This window comes from Elaeis guineensis, chromosome 1 (assembly GCF_000442705.2).
Source record: "Elaeis guineensis isolate ETL-2024a chromosome 1, EG11, whole genome shotgun sequence".
Lineage (NCBI taxonomy): Eukaryota > Viridiplantae > Streptophyta > Magnoliopsida > Arecales > Arecaceae > Elaeis > Elaeis guineensis.
In genome coordinates, this window is record NC_025993.2 from 180,029,128 (window position 1) to 180,044,921 (window position 15,794).

The following is a 15,794-nucleotide window of genomic DNA, read 5'->3' on the forward strand; positions in this document are numbered from 1 at the left end:
CATTGTACGGCAAACTATACCTTAATTTCTTCTTTATCTACAAGTTCGCCAATGGCAGCAGCCATCTCCAGTAAAGATCGAAAGAGTTTCTTTGCAAATTAATCCAAATTGTCGGGCAACATCAAAGTGCTTCCAAATTTCACATCACCGTGCTCATGATTTGGACGGCCAAGGACGTTGGTCCATCCGCCGAGGTTCAAGTCATCGGATGCTTTCATTTGGCGGTCCTCTTAGTTTGGAGCTCGCATTAAGTTCACTCTACTAGTTTCTACACTCTTCTGGATGAAATGCGAAACAGAAACCGCGCCCTATTAACCGTCCGCTTGACTCCAGATCGGAAATTTCGGTATATTCGAGGCATTTCGTCCGAGATCCTTCTAGAACCCAAAAACCCGAGGGCACTATCGTTCTTTCAATAGAGCTGGGGGCCATAATAGAGATCCAGTGTCGAATTAAACACGTGGACGAAAGTTACGAAACGAGTCGAAATAATATTTAAAAAAGAAATATCCAGCATTTAATCCAAGTAGCAGGGGTCCGCATATATATAAGTATGCAGCAGTACTATGATCCTCCGTCAATAACGTAATGTTGACAACGACGATATGAATGGACGGTTGAGATGGGAGATCTAATCTCTCGCAGAGAAATTTTAAGCGATCGTTTCGGCGTTGAAATCGTCTGGCTGCGCGTCTGACCTGTCCGCGGGGGTGCTGGCATCCGGCTACCGCGGGATACTGAGGTTAATCGTCCCGGATGGTGACGGGACCGCGAAATTTCTGTTCGGAAAGAATAAAAGAGAGAACCAAATGACAGGGGTAAAATAAGGAACAGGAGGCGGAGAACCACAGGCGTCCTCTCACCACCCCTTCTCTTTCCCCAGATCCAAAACCCTAATTCCCCGATCGCCATTACCGATATCGCTAGCTTCGACAAGAGTGACCTTCGCCCCCAAATCAAGGGTTTCCGATTCCTCTTATAGGCCTTCAATTCGTCGAATTTCTCGAATTCGACCTCCGATGGCGGGCTCCGGGGGCTCTTCCTCGTCGTCTTCGTCGTCCGCCCGCGCCCTCAGCGTCGATCGCTTCTACAACCCGCCTGCTGTTCGGCGGCAGCTCGAGCAGCAGAAGCTTCTGCAGCAACAGCAGCAGCAGCAGAGGCAGCGGCAATCGCCACCACCCAGGGCGGCGAAGCCGAAGGCACGGCCGTCCCCGGTGGCCTCGCCGCCGCCGATCGAGGTGGCAGAGAACCGGGCCGAATCGGACGATTCCTCTTCGAAGCCCTCGGTCTCTTCCTCTTCCTCTTCTCCTCCTCCCCGGCCGCTGCCGGCTGCTGGGAACCTCGACCGGTTTCTTGAGTCCACCACCCCCGTCGTCCCCGCTCAGTACTTCCCTAAGGTGAGGATGTTGATTTTGGAAAGGAGCCGTCTTTCTTGCTTCTAGGGTTGAGTATGATCTATTTGTTTGACTAGTTGTAATCTTGGACTGTGGCAGACGAGCTTGAGGGGGTGTAAGGACTGCGAGGAATCGAAGCCATATTTTTGCCTAGGAGATCTTTGGGAGTCGTTCAAGGAGTGGAGTGCTTATGGTGCTGGAGTGCCGCTAGTGTTAAATGGCAGCGACCGTGTTGTTCAGTACTATGTGCCATACCTCTCTGCCATCCAGCTATATGCCGACCCGTCGAGACCGTCCTTGAGATTGAGGTATAACAATGATGGCCTATCTTGCAATGATGTTCTTCCTGTGGTTGCTTCTCGAGCTTGCCGTTTTTCAGCAACTCCGTTGTGTTTGATGAATTAACATTGACAAAATATGGATTTTTGTTCGGACATTTGCGTTTGAATTGCTATCAAATCGTAAGAATTATCTCTAGTGGAATTTAAATGTCAATCGCTCAGCATGATTCTTGAAACTTTCTAACGCTGTTGTTACTACCTTATTACTAGTGCTTCTAAGGTTGGGTATGATATTTTTTTTTTTGGGTAAATTATATCCTTTTCTTGGTTCCACAAATCCTGACATCATGCATATTTTGACCCTTCCAGTGCCCGTAGCTTTAGTGTTTGTGTTATGGTTGTTTTCACCACTTTCATTTATCCTCTTATTACCATAATGTGGATACTTAGAATATCTAATCCTCGTTCTGTTTCATCGTTCAGAAAACTAAAGTCATGATCAATGGGTTAACCTATTTTCTGTTCAGATTTCTGCCAGTATGCCTGTAGATTTTAGTAAGTTTGCCCGTTTATTCTGTGACTTAAAGGTTGCCTGCTAGCTTGAATATTCTGGCGCATGTTTTAGCCTATATGTTATCTGTCTTGAATTTCTATGTTTAGCTATGCTGCCATGATAGCTTCTAGTTTTGTAGTCAGGTGGACTTATTTCCGATCATGTCCTTGCAAACATTCACTGTCTTATTTTCAAATCTTCTTTATCTTTCTAGTATTGTAGAAAGATCAAGGGCGTTATCATAATTCAACTCCATTTGCAAATGTTCACTATCTCATTATCATGATTAGTAAAAAAAATCTCTTTTTAATGTGTTTCTTATGAACATTGCAACAAACTTTTGCTAAAAGTCTCAACCATGCAGCATGTCATCTTACTTTGTAACTTTAAGATGAAATCCTGCAATTTTATCACAGAATTTGATCAACAATCATGTACTATTGTCCAGCATAAATCCCAAAGCAAACCAAAAACCAAATTAGTTATTTAATGGAAAAAAATATTATCATCTAATGGGCATATCTATTTTATTTTGTTTTGAGGCATCTGCATCGAGCAAAAATACATGGTGCAACTTGAACCTTGCTATATAGGGGCTATGTTGGCAACATCAACCATCATCCTTTGTCCAATAATAAGCATCATACATCAAGGTTAGCCATCTTGGTATTGGACCTCGCACCAATACCATGCTGGTACAGTGTTGGTATGCCCAGTATAGATGTTGGTTCAGTGTACTGAGAGTGGGTACGCTGTCCATACCAAGTCTCGATTCAGTATGAGTATGTTTTTTTTTTATACTTAATAGAGAGAGGGTTGAGTGTCAACCTGCAAAGATGGAACATGTCAGAATTCCTTTAAGAAGTGAAAAAAATCTACTTGATGTTATCATAATATTACTAGAGTTTGAGAAATGTAGTTATGCATGTCTGTGAAGCTGGTTTGAGTATTCTTTGGACTGTGCGTATTGGAATTTGATTCATCTCTGGTTGTGGCTGTATCACATTTTTTTAGTGGCAAAGCAGAAGCTTTTCCCACATTGTACTTGATCTACCCTGTACCTGTTTATGTGGAAGGTTTTCTTATTGCTGAATATCTTCTTTACCTCAGAAGTTCAATATCCACACGACACCATCTCTCTAGTACATATTTCATGGCTAATTCAACTTCTTTTCGGTCATCTGTCCTATCGAGACCCTTCTTTTTTTTGGGGAAATTATTGTGATTCTTGCCTTCTTCTCTTCTCCGAAGACTGTCATCTACTGTCACTTAAAAAAAAAAAAAAAAAAGGAAAAGGAAAAGGCACATCCCCAGTGTCCCTTGTATAACAGCATCCTAGTTAATCAGAATTTTTGAATTTTATAATATTCAGGTAAGTTTTCTACAAATTCCTGCTTAATAAATGTATTTCTAAAGTTTCACTCAGACCCAAATCTGCTCTCAGTTTGTGCCTGCCTATGGATCATTTTGATTATGTGCATTTTATTCTCTGTATTTTGTCAGTAACATCTCTAGGTCCGCCTAACTTGTTAATAGAACAGACACCCACTGGCTGTTGGGAGTACAGCAAATTTTTTTCAGATGGATCACTAGATTAGCAGCCTGTGTACTTTTCACCCTGAGCATTCTGAGCTTTGGTTTTGTTTTGTTATCTTACGTGTCCAGTTGGTTGTGGATTTCCTCTACTTACTCTAAATAGGTTTGAATTGTTCTCTTCTTCTTGATGTTTATTAAATTCACAGAATTTTCATTCCTTCCTCATTACTCTTAAGTGAAACAACTGTGTACTATTACTGCTCAGAAATATTTAATTTGGATCTATCCCTGTGGAAATTTAATAAGAAGGAGAATAATGATCCTTCCTGCATTCCTTCTGCACTCGAAAAATATGAAAAGGAATTGACAAAAAATATTTCATGGACATATGACACTTGTGTCAAATGATCTTTAAAAAGTTGGGCATAGGGATATGTCTGATTATATATGTATGTGTTAATATGTATTGGTATATGCATTTAGTGAATATGAGCTTAACTGATGCTCTTAAGTTCATAAAATTTGGTAAAATGGCTGCTCATTTTATGCTGAACTTGGTATGGTTCATAGAGAAGTGCGACAAATACACACATAATGGCACTGGCATCATGGTTTGATGTTATGAAGGGTCAAGGAGTGTCATGAAGTGCCCTAAGTGTTTGAGTTTGCTAATTGTCAAACAAACCCTAAATTTAGGTTATCCAGGTAGCACTAGGAAGATACAATGATGCGCAAATAATTAGCTCTTATTTTTCTTTTTTGAACACTGACAACCAACTTAATATATTTGTATTAAACAGTTCTAAAGCAAAGCGATACAGCTTGCTGAAAAGGGTTTTGGGGGTAGATCATGATCTGTCATATTACAGTACTGATTTGAGTGGTTATGTATATGTACTTGATAGAATGTTGGAGAAAAAGTGACCCTTTGTACCCCCCCCCCCCCCCCCCCCCCAAAAAAAAGGAACACAAAACTGTGTTCAAGTTACCATGATATTTGGACACTGGTTGCCAACTATAACACATACTATAATGAATTTCTCATAAAGTATAAGCTAGTGGTACAAGCAAGCTAAGAAGAATTGACCTTATAGGTGATCTACTGGTCCCATTAGTGCTTTTTTTTTAAAAAAAAAGGAAAAAAAATAAAATAAATCAATAGTTGTCATTTATCTGAATGTCAGGTGAAGCAGTTTAGAGAGATATTGAGTGCATGCTTCATCATTCTCATGTGTGTGAGTGTGGCATTTGTGTCTCAATTTTAATTTGGTCTGGTTAGAGGCCTAACTAGAGAAACCTTGGATATTCTTAACTATATGATATTGGAACACAAACACAGCATCTTTATGTGTTTATAGACCCAAAAATATCTGCATTTGATGTGTCATAAAGTAGCACATGTCTCGCTAGAAAGTAACTTGAGACACATTTTTAATTTTTCTCATTATGCTGGAACATTAAGTGCTGTGCGTGCAAGGAACAACATTTGATATGATTGCTTGGTCTTACTTGAAATTTCTTGTCATATATTTATATTATCTCTTCCTCATTTTAAGGCGACCTGGTGAGGAAAGTGATGGGGAACCTTACCTGGATACTAGCAGTGAGGGCAGTAGCGAGAGCGAAGCTGATCGATTGAGGGAAAGAATGGCATCCTTGGGAACTACGAGCCATGTGGGCCAGGAGGGCTCTCTAAGCGATGACAGTGAGGCTTGCAATCCAGCAATCCTTCCGGTATTTGAGTACCTGGAGAGGGATCCACCATATGGAAGAGAACCTTTAGCTGACAAGGCAAGTTTAGTCTTCACTAGTTAATAGATCACCATTAATGCGTCTGTCTGACACTCTTTTCCAGACGTGTTACAGATATCCATTCTTGCAAGTACATTTCCAGAGCTGAAGACGTACAAGAGCTGTGATCTGCTTTCTTCTAGTTGGATGTCGGTTGCATGGTACTGTTTTCATCTTTGTTAACAACTGTGCCTGTCAGCTTCATCTAGCATCCACTTTGTTGACGCTATGTGCTGCCAGATCTATGTTTTCTGAATCTACTTTTGTTGATGTAATTTATATACACTTATTGATCTCTGTATATGATGTTTATGCTGCAGGTACCCAATTTATAGGATACCGACGGGACCAACATTAAAAGATCTGGATGCTTGCTTTTTGACATTCCACTGGCTGGCTGCACCTCCTAAAGGTAAATTCCTTCTTCTTTTTTTTTGTTTTTTTTTTGTTTTTGTGGGGTGGGGTTGGGGGGGGGGGGGGGTGGCAGTGTTAGGAGGTGGGGGGAATGGAACAAGTAAATGTCTTCTAGCCGCTGTTACAATGCATACACAATGGTAGAAACATGTCTTACACTTGTTTAATGGATTACAACTAACAATTTAAACCTGTTGAAACACCGTATGCAAAATTGTATCACATGAATGAACAATATGCTAGCACTAAGAAGAATATGATTTGCTGGTGCAGTAGTATCACTAGAGTTTTTCGGAGAACTCATCTCCCATGATTATCTACTTTCTGAGTATTCAAAATAGAGACTGCAAGGATGCATATCTCAGAAAGCTGGCACATTTTGATGGTTACCGGGATGATGCTACACCGACTTAGGTTTGAATACCATAGTGGTTAGTTTAAAGTGTATGAATAGGGATGATGCATACAGGTTTATATATCCTCTTGAAAGTCAACAATGTGACCTTGTATCGGATGTAGATGGTCGCCTAATGCCTGCAGCCACTGAACCATAATAGTAGAGATATAGATTTAGGTGTTTGAGCTCATGCTGTTTCATGTGTCAGATTTTTAATTTTTTTAATTTTCTTTTTGGCAGATACAGGTGGTGTGCATATGGAGGTTACTAACTCTTGTAGTATTAGGAATGTCAGCAGCTCCGCAGATAGGTCTACAAAACTGCCATTGCGTGTGTTTGGGCTGGCTTCATACAAGCTCAGGGGATCTATTTGGATGACCAATGGACTGCATGAACGGCAGCTAGCAAGCTCATTGCTGCAAGCCGCTGACCAGTGGCTTCGCATTCGACGTGTAGATCATCCTGATTACCGGTTTTTCATCTCCCACTACAATACATTTAGGAGGTGAGAGTTTGCGAGGTTTGTAAATGTCGCTTTCCTAATTAGATGGTGTATTGGTTAAATCCTGGTACTGGACCTGCAATCCTGAACGCCCATGGCATATAGTTTCTACTACTTTTGCCTGTATCACACTAGCGTTTTTTATCCCACAATTTATATGTTTTGCATAGGTATCGTTGTAAGATCGTTTCTGTGGGATTTACAAAGAAAGCTTTTAGAATAAAGCTCTATTTTACTATTTGAGGCAGAGATGAAGTATTGCATCTAGCAACATCAAACCCTGTCCTTAGGGGGACAGAAGTTTGTCCACACGGGTCTGTCCACAGGCGGCAGTATAAACCGCACAGAATTGATTTTGTGCTATTGTTTTTTTAGCCATAGGAGGGATACAGAAGGTTCCCTTTTGTATTCTCCTTTGTTCTTGCTCCGTTTTCATCTTGGCAGTGATTCCTTCTGGGCTTGCATATGACCTGATTGCGAGGTGAAGCATGCTCCTTGTGTTGTAGTGCATTGCTTCGGCGTTGACGTATCTTAGGAGTAATACTGGAGATTGTCTGTGGAGCTAAGCGAGTCTGGAGCTGTATGATGAACTACTTGAAGGGTTGGTGGGAAGGGGAAGATTTACTAGAATTCCATTAGCAACTGAAATAACTGAGCTGAAGCATTACTTTTGCTGTTATTTTGAAATTGGGACAGTTCTTATCTGTTAAGGTAATGAATTAACATGACGTTAAGCGTGTTGGGTTGCATTACCATAAAACTTTTTTTTTTTTTTGGGGTTATTGCAAAGTTGAAATAACCTGTCTGATAAAAATCAAGTAGGGAGTGGTTGGAGGCCTTTGACAGTTTGGCAAATCCAGCTTGGCTAGAATAAATATTTTGCCTCTAAACTAGGTCACGTCTAACACATGATCATTTCAAGTGTAAATTACTTAATAGATGATTCGCTCATGCAACCTAGTTCTGTGAGTTGTCATCTTATTATTTTCTGGATAATTGCTTAATAAATACTGTAATAACAAATTTTGAAGTTTTTGTCTTTTGGATGTTAGCATCAAAGATTTTGTTCAGCTTCCGCCATTAATCTGATTTTGGCCGGAAATGTTTTTTCATCCTAGTTTTTAAGAAATAAGAAAATATGTATTCAGGAAAACCAAAAAGAAATTTACGAACTAATCTCATTAGAAAAATCCGTCCTAAGGAATTTCTGTGCATTGGGGTCGCCGTATGCAAAGGGTGATATCCTAAGTGGTGTTCCTAAACTTTGCTTTATGATGTATTTTAACCATCATAAAGATTTAGCTTATTGCTGTCTGAAAAAGATTCAATGCGTAGATTTTTCTTTTTGGTTCTACCATGACAAACATTTTACATATCAGACCAAACTACAAGACAAATCTCCCATCTATACTTTTGTTGGTGTCTTTTTTTCCTTTTGTTTGGGTAGAATCCCTTTTTTTTTTTTTTTTTTTTTTTGTTGATGTAATTTCTGTGTCATTCTTATTGCCAAAGTGATAACCAGGTAAATGCGATGCACGAATAGAATGTGAGGGAAAGAGCGCCGTCTTTTTAAAACTCAAATTTAGAGATCCAATCTATTGGTGAGTTAAATTAAGAATAAATTATAAAAATATTTTTATAATTTTAATTTAATTTTATTTATATTCTTTTTATTTTGAGTGCCAAAATAATTTTTCAAATTTTTCATCTTCGGTGCTGACATTCCTCCTTTTTTCTTCTCTTCTTTCTTCTACCTCTTTCTTCTCATTTTCTTCTTCTTATCATCCTCCTTTTCTAAGTTTGCTTATGAGCCTTCCTCCTTCACGGTAGCTCTGTCTACCTCCATTTCTCGCTGATGACCTATCTTTTTTTTTCCTTTCTTTTTTTCTCACTTATTTCTCATCCTCCTCTTCTAAATCTGCCTATACACCTTGTTTTTCTATGATAGCTCCTTTGATCTTCGCACATCTTACTGGCAATCCCTTTTCTCCCTCCTCTTTCTTCTCCTTCTCCTCCTCCTTCAATCCCGTCCATAAGTCATTCCTCTCCACAGTGGCTCTCTCCATCTTTGTCCCTTTTTCGTTGGTAACTCCTTCTTTCTCCTTCTCCTATTCCTCCTCTTTTATTTCTCTTTCTTGTTCTCTTCTTCCAAGCCAACCCCTGAGCCTTCTCTCCATCTCCATCTATTCATCTTTGGCAACCTCTCCTTTCCTCTTCTCTTTTTACTCTTCACTCACTTCTGCTTCTCCTCCTCTTCCTTCAAATTCTCCCATGACTCTTTCTTTGTGACGGCTCTCTCACCTTTGTCCTTTTCTTGTTGATGATCTATCTTTCTTCTTCTGTCCCTTCCTCTCCATCTATTTTTCCTCTTCGTTGTCCTCCTCTAAATCCATCCATAAGCTCTCTTCCTTCATTTTTGCTTCTTCCTCGCTGATGACCCTCCTTCTCCCTTCCTTTCCTCCTTACCCTTTCTCCACTTCTTCTTCCTCTTCCTTCAATCCTACTTATAAGGCCTTCGATGCCGTCCTCTCCCTCCACACCAACCTCCGTGACTCTATTCTCTTCCTTCACAGCATCTCTCTCTACCTTCATTTTTTTTTCATCGGCGATCCTTTCTATACGAACAAGAGACATTTTCATTTACTAGAATGAAAAGCTAATATTATTTGTTAGTAAATACATGACAAAATTATTTAAGAATATCTTACAAATTTGAAAGATTGATTTGATATTTTTTAAAATCGAAGAGTTATATAAAATTATACTAAAATTGATAGAATGTTTTATAATTTATTTTTAAATTAAAAAAAAAAAGATAGAGGCCAATTTAGGTAAAAGTTTTATAAAAAGAGGTCGGTTGTGAACGGACAATCAATCCTTGCTTAAAGCGTGAATCTTTAGGTAGGTTGGAAAGCTGGCAAATGTAATCAATTACGAGACTTGAATAAAATCCGGCGATCTGTGACCTTTCAAAAAAAAAAAAAAAAGCACGTGGGTTTCTTATAAAAAGAGGCCATTGGGAAGGCGGGAGCAAGTATGGTGATTAACCGTGAAAAATTGAGATTATTAACACATTATTATGATTTATATGAGTGGGATCCTCGAACTAAATTTGACAGACGGCATTAGAAGAGCATATGTCTTCAATTCAACGCTGTTATCTTTATGCATAAAATATAGTATAGATATACTAGTAAGTATTTACATGCAAATGCATGTGTAAAGCAGGAACTATTATGACTAGAAGTTATAATTGTTTATGATTTTCAAATTCTTAAATGTGTGTAAATAAACTAGTTTGAGTTGTAGTATTACTATGTTACAAATATAGACCATGATTTCCATAAAACGATCACTTTGGTTACATCCTTGCATAAAGCTAATTTTCTACCATAAAAAACATGAAGCCAGATTTTGGTGGCCAGACCTTGTCGGTATTCTCCATAACCTGTGGATGGCGATCTAATCGGTTGCAATACTACTGTATGGTCATGAATGCAATACTATCATATGGTCATGAGACGGGGGCTAAAGAAGAGTGAACACAAGTTGTCAACAATGACCACAGGGTTCCATGAAGTCCGTTGCACTCTAAAGTATATGCTGCAGTTTTAGAGGCGTTTGTTATCTCCTTCAGCAGGTCTCTATAATCAAAACTAGCCACATATAAAAGGATGGCTTAATTAGTAGAATTTGGATTAAGCAAGACCCTGCAGGTGTATATACCACAGCGCAACGATTCACATGCATAATAAAAGAAAACTCTACGAACTCCTTGATTCTTGATTACTGGTAGTGTGAAATGGTTACGGTAAACATAACAATTCACATTAAAAAATCATCTGGATTATGTAGTGTTAAATTCATATTACATTCCATTGCTCCTGGATGATATGGGGAAAAAAAAAAGAGAGTAGATTACAAAAATTTCATTGAGATTTATATTTATTACACTTGCATTCAATAATTTATAAAAATCCTCCTGTACGTAGTAGGAAACCATTTTAATATGCTTCATTATAGTCCATTACATGAACCATCACTGATATGGCTCCATAGTTGCTACTATTGCATCATTTATAAGATATCATGTCCCTTATCATTTGAAAAATGTAACCTATCCTAGTATTTTATTTTTACATTGCTTCAACAATCTTATGAACCATAGAGGTGCATTTGTGTTAAGCCTTCAGTAATTGTTATTTTCATACGCGATAAACTAAATTCCATGTCTAATACAATCAATATTTTTCATATTGCTCCATCACTTGCCAAAAATGCAATAGTTAAATTACACTACATACCGTTCTGGACTCTGCCCCTCTTGTAGCAGTGGCTGTAGGTGACCTATCTTTTGTGCTTTTTGATTAATTTTTCACAATCAACATAGAGTCTTTGTGAAAAATAAAATTTATACCTCATAGACCTTATCTGATATTTTAGGGGTGTATACTTCCATTTTTTCTAATCGAATCATAGATTAATATCGAATACTATTTTTGTTATATTACATTATACAATATCTTAACGGCTTATTATGGCATCAAAAAAAGTGTGATTGATGCTGTTTTCGTATTAGAGCCCATATCTCATGTAAGGCCACCCTTGCATCTTTTAATATATTATCATATCAGATTTAGACAAAAGTAAACCCTCCTAACTCTATGAATCGTTGGATGATATCATCCAAACAGCATTAATAAAATATTATTATGTAACATATCCATCTTGTCAAATTTTGAAAAAATATAAATATTACTTGTACTTGTAGATCGTATCATAATTATTTTTCTAGACCAAGCCCTACAACTTAATCAAATTTCCTGCACCATCCATCAAGAAGTACATTTATCTTTTATCAACTAGCACCATTTACGTGACCTTGTTAGCTCATTGTCATTCCTTCCAACTTATTGGGATCATGTATACCATGTCTCACGTGCTGTTAATATACGATACTTACATAAATTTTTTAATATACAGCATAGCTAAAAATCTTGCTATCGGCCAATTTTTTCTTCCCAAAAATCCTCTACATCTTTTTAGCTCCCCCCCCCCCCCTCAAAAAAAAAAAAGACCCACTATGTCTTGTCCCAATTCATCACTGTACATTTCTCATCACATTATACCAAAAAAAAAAAAGAGAGAGAGAGAATAGGAAGGGAAAACTTGTCCAATCCTATAAGAAATCACCTTATTTCACTCTCATCATGTTTCTTTTTTTTTTTGGATAAATTGGATAAATTGAATTATTCTACTCTTTATCATTGGAAAAAAATCGGAACAATATTTCAGCATAGGCATTATAAAGGAAAACAACCTGCATCCGGAACAGCCATTTTGCATTATCCTTCACTATCCTTGCCTACCTTAGAAATTATCCCCGAATTTTTTTATCCTCATTCCAAACCGGCTTTAAATATGCCGGATGTATATATACGATGTTGCGATGGAATGGCAGCATGCATGAAATGAGCTAGTCATGTACGTATACGTGAGGCTCCGACATTGGACGCGAGACGCGAGCGGTGCCTCCGCGCGCGCGCGCCATCAGAGAGCCCGAGATGGACTCCGTCGTCGTCGTCGACAAGCGGGCTCCGCTCCTCTCCTCCTCCACCGCCGCCAGTGATGGTGGCCGACGACGCTCCGCCGAATCCCGGCAACGCCTCCGATCCAAGCCAAGGACTCGCGTCCCTCGACGTCTTCCGCGGTACCCTAAATTTGTTCAAACCAGTCATCGAAACCCTAGAATTCCTCTTGGAATTTTCTTCTGATTTGGTTCTAACCTTACTTGATGATTCTCATGGATGATGCCGGAAGGGCGTTCCCGTCGACGATTGACGCGCCTCTGTTCGGAGTGACCCTGCCGGACTTCGTGACGCCCTTCTTTCTCTTTATCTGGCGGTCAAGGTATTGTGAGTGAATTCTTTGCCTATTTATCACTTCCAAAGTTATAATCAACATGTCTGATTCCTTGTTGGAGGCAAATCTTGATGCATCTATTTATTTATTTATTTTGGTGGTCTTTACGAAGTAAAACTAAGTTACTAATTAGAATTCTGTTCAAATTGACTCCCTATTTCTGATATCTTATAGTTATTACTATTACAATGTCCCAACTGCTATTACTAGTAGTGAAGTAGAACTCATTTTCTTTCTACTTAGTAATGAACGTTCCATTTCTATTGATTCCACCATCACTATCTTATAATTATTGCTATAGTAGTTGTAGAATAGCTCTAAGAGGTGTAAAAAGGATTCGAATTGTGCAGTCGAATTAAGTTACTTTGAGAATAAACTGTTCATTTGCGAATGGGAGATGTGTTGTTATTCTCTCTTTGTTAAATGTCCAACAGTTGGGATTGTCTTATCTACATTGTGATAAACATATGTTGTTATTTTTGCTTCATGCAACTTCAGCAACTTGGCAGTGCAATTTGATCAGGGCCTTGCTCAGAAACAAAATGATGGTTCCTGTCCAAGAGGAGAGGTGTGAGGCCTAAAATTGTTATTTTAGTTTGGTCTAGTAAAACACATTTTTTTTAAAAAAAAAGGATAAACCAACTACTTTTTTTTTTTTATTTTGTTATGCATCACCATGTATCACTTTTATTTTGAAGCTCTTTCTTTTGGGGTTGCTGCTGCAAGATTTGCTGAGGCATCGCTGCCTGATTGATGTGACACAAATTTCTTCTCTTTGTTTCAATGCATTGAACAAGATTTCTCCAGCACCACAAATCAAGATGCATCTTCTTAATTGCCCTGTTAGTGTTGTTTTCGATAACTAATTCTCTTTTGCCCACATATACTTTTGTTGTTAGCTGCCAGATTGGGATGCCAACTGTTTGCTAACATTTATATGCTGCTTTTAGGTGGATACTTTTACATTTGTTATAATTTGACCTATGGAATTGTCATATATCGTATATGATGGCTAGGCATACTACAGATAATGATATAGATTAGCATTTAATTAGCTGTCACTATCTATCGCTGCATGTTATCATTTTGCTGATTGATATTTTCTTATTCATGCATTAGTTACATGCTAATATAGTGTGTTTGAATGTTAACTCAATTTCCCTTGAGCCTTGATTGTTTGTCAGTTGCCTATTTTTTGTCCATTGGAGAATTAAGCTTTGCTTGTGTACTAAGTGCCTAGTTTAATGCAGGTTTTCCTTGTCCATCTTGTTTGATGAGACGTTTAATTTAAATTTACTGTATTTTTTATCTGTTTGAATTTTATATCTTCAGTTGGCCATTCCTACCCTTGCGATCCATCCTTCGGAGCTTGTTGTTAATAAAATATATTTTTTGCACTTTGCCATTGTTGTCCTGGTCTCAAATACATTCAGCATACCTAATTGTTTTCTAGTGTTAACTGAATCCTCTTGTTTGGAAGTTCAATGAGTTTTGAATTCTGAATGCTTTTTATTGTCCTTTTTCACAGACCATCTTTATTGCTCTTCCTCCTTCAAAGATGTGCCTTTTTGAGCGTCACAGCCTGAAATCCAACTATTATTGTAAATCCTGCAGTGTTCGCTTTCTTGAGCTCTATTCTTGATTGTGGATTTATTGTATGTTATGTATGGAAAGAACTTGAAGAGTAATCTTTAATTTTTGATGCGTTCGATGGAGTACTACTGTCTAGGCTTCTTGGTTGTTGGTTCTGCCATAATGGTGGTTGCACGTTGCATCTGTATATTTTTCTACAGAATTCTTTTTTTTTATACTGTAGTGTTGGATTCTGGCTGTGCTGCTATTCCTTTTCATGTTTTATCTTCCTCCACTGCTGCAAATACTAGCTTGGCTCACTATTGCTGCGATAACGGCCTACTTCTTCACATCCATTGCGCAATGCATTGGTGTGCTTTGAATTATTGTTTTCTTCCTATGTGGTTATCTCCTGCAGATACTGTTAATCAGAGGGGTATAGTTTGTCCTGTGCTTTGAAAGATGTGTGCATTTCATTTTGTTGTATATGGATATAATGTGTTTCTTGATTGTTGAACCTCCCACCATCTTAACGTGCATGTTTTTCATCTGACAGGTGCAGTGTAGAGTGAGAGGTAGTCCTGGCCCTCCTTGCAGTGCATTGGCTTGATGATCAACTTCTTCTCGGTGAAAAACACCTACATCAGAATCCAGTCAATAAAAGAACAAAGGTTCCTTAGTTGATTTTTCTTCAAGTAAAACAGATTGTTTAGTTGTCCTTATGTCTTAGCACTCACTATTCATTAGTAGTTATGTTTAATTCCTCATTGAAGCTTTTCTATCATTTCATGTTGCTAGGAGTGCAGTGTTAATTCTCCTGGTTCTGAATCCCCTCTACTAAAATCACCTGGATGGTTCCTTGCTCCATTTGACCCTGGCAGTTTATTAAGATTTGCAGTTACATATGCATCCATATTTTCTTTCAATTTAGACAATATCATGTCAAGAATCTAATGATGCAGGGATATTGTCTCACCAATCACATATAGATTCAGTATGGTTGTAGAAAATGTGAGAATTAGCTGATCTGATATGTGGATACCTTGCCATTTTAATATTTTCATAATCTTTATATTGTCTTATGCTCTGCCTTAACAGGAAAGTTGCATACTAATCACTTCTTTTAAATTTTGTTCGTTGGTTGAATCACACTCAGTTCACTGAGGCTGCTGTAACATGTCTTGCTGATGACAATTTGGACATATAATCATGCATTGTACAATGCACTAAGATGGGGTTACAGATTCGCCTGAAGCTGTGAATTTATTATTATTATTTTTTTTTTTTTATTGTGTGTGTGTGTGTGTGTGTGTGATTTGATATCTACATGCTATTTGATTTGTTGGCATGAAAAAAAATAGCAACATCAGTAGTAGAGATGGTAGCAGTAGTATTCGTACCTTTGCTAAATTCAGTTGCTTGTTTTTGGTCT

The 15,794-nt window shown here is 38.2% G+C and overlaps 1 protein-coding gene across 2 annotated transcripts; it reads left to right on the forward strand.

The window, feature by feature from the left end:
• Nucleotides 1-868: 868 nt before the first annotated feature.
• On the forward strand, nucleotides 869-7,106 carry LOC105039904 (uncharacterized). Of its 2 annotated transcripts, none has more exons than XM_073250571.1 (6): nucleotides 869-1,397; nucleotides 1,494-1,702; nucleotides 5,321-5,555; nucleotides 5,631-5,716; nucleotides 5,876-5,967; nucleotides 6,607-7,106. In XM_073250571.1, the coding sequence occupies exons 1-6, from the start codon at nucleotides 1,020-1,022 to the stop codon at nucleotides 6,873-6,875; spliced, it is 1,269 nt and encodes a 422-aa protein (XP_073106672.1). In that variant the 5' UTR covers nucleotides 869-1,019; the 3' UTR covers nucleotides 6,876-7,106. The 2 variants fall into 2 exon arrangements, with proteins under 2 accessions (XP_073106672.1, XP_073106673.1); XM_073250572.1 differs by having other exon boundaries at nucleotides 6,613-7,106.
• The last annotated feature ends 8,688 nt before the right edge of the window (nucleotides 7,107-15,794 follow it).

Excerpts from the sequence above, each read along its gene's own strand:
- LOC105039904 (XM_073250571.1), top strand. The coding sequence starts at position 1,020 with ATGGCGGGCTCCGGGGGCTCTTCCTCGTCGTCTTCGTCGTCCGCCCGC. Across the intron at positions 1,398-1,493 it reads CCGCTCAGTACTTCCCTAAG|ACGAGCTTGAGGGGGTGTAA; the intron begins GTGAGGATGTTG and ends GGACTGTGGCAG. Across the intron at positions 5,556-5,630 it reads GAGAACCTTTAGCTGACAAG|ATATCCATTCTTGCAAGTAC; the intron begins GCAAGTTTAGTC and ends GACGTGTTACAG.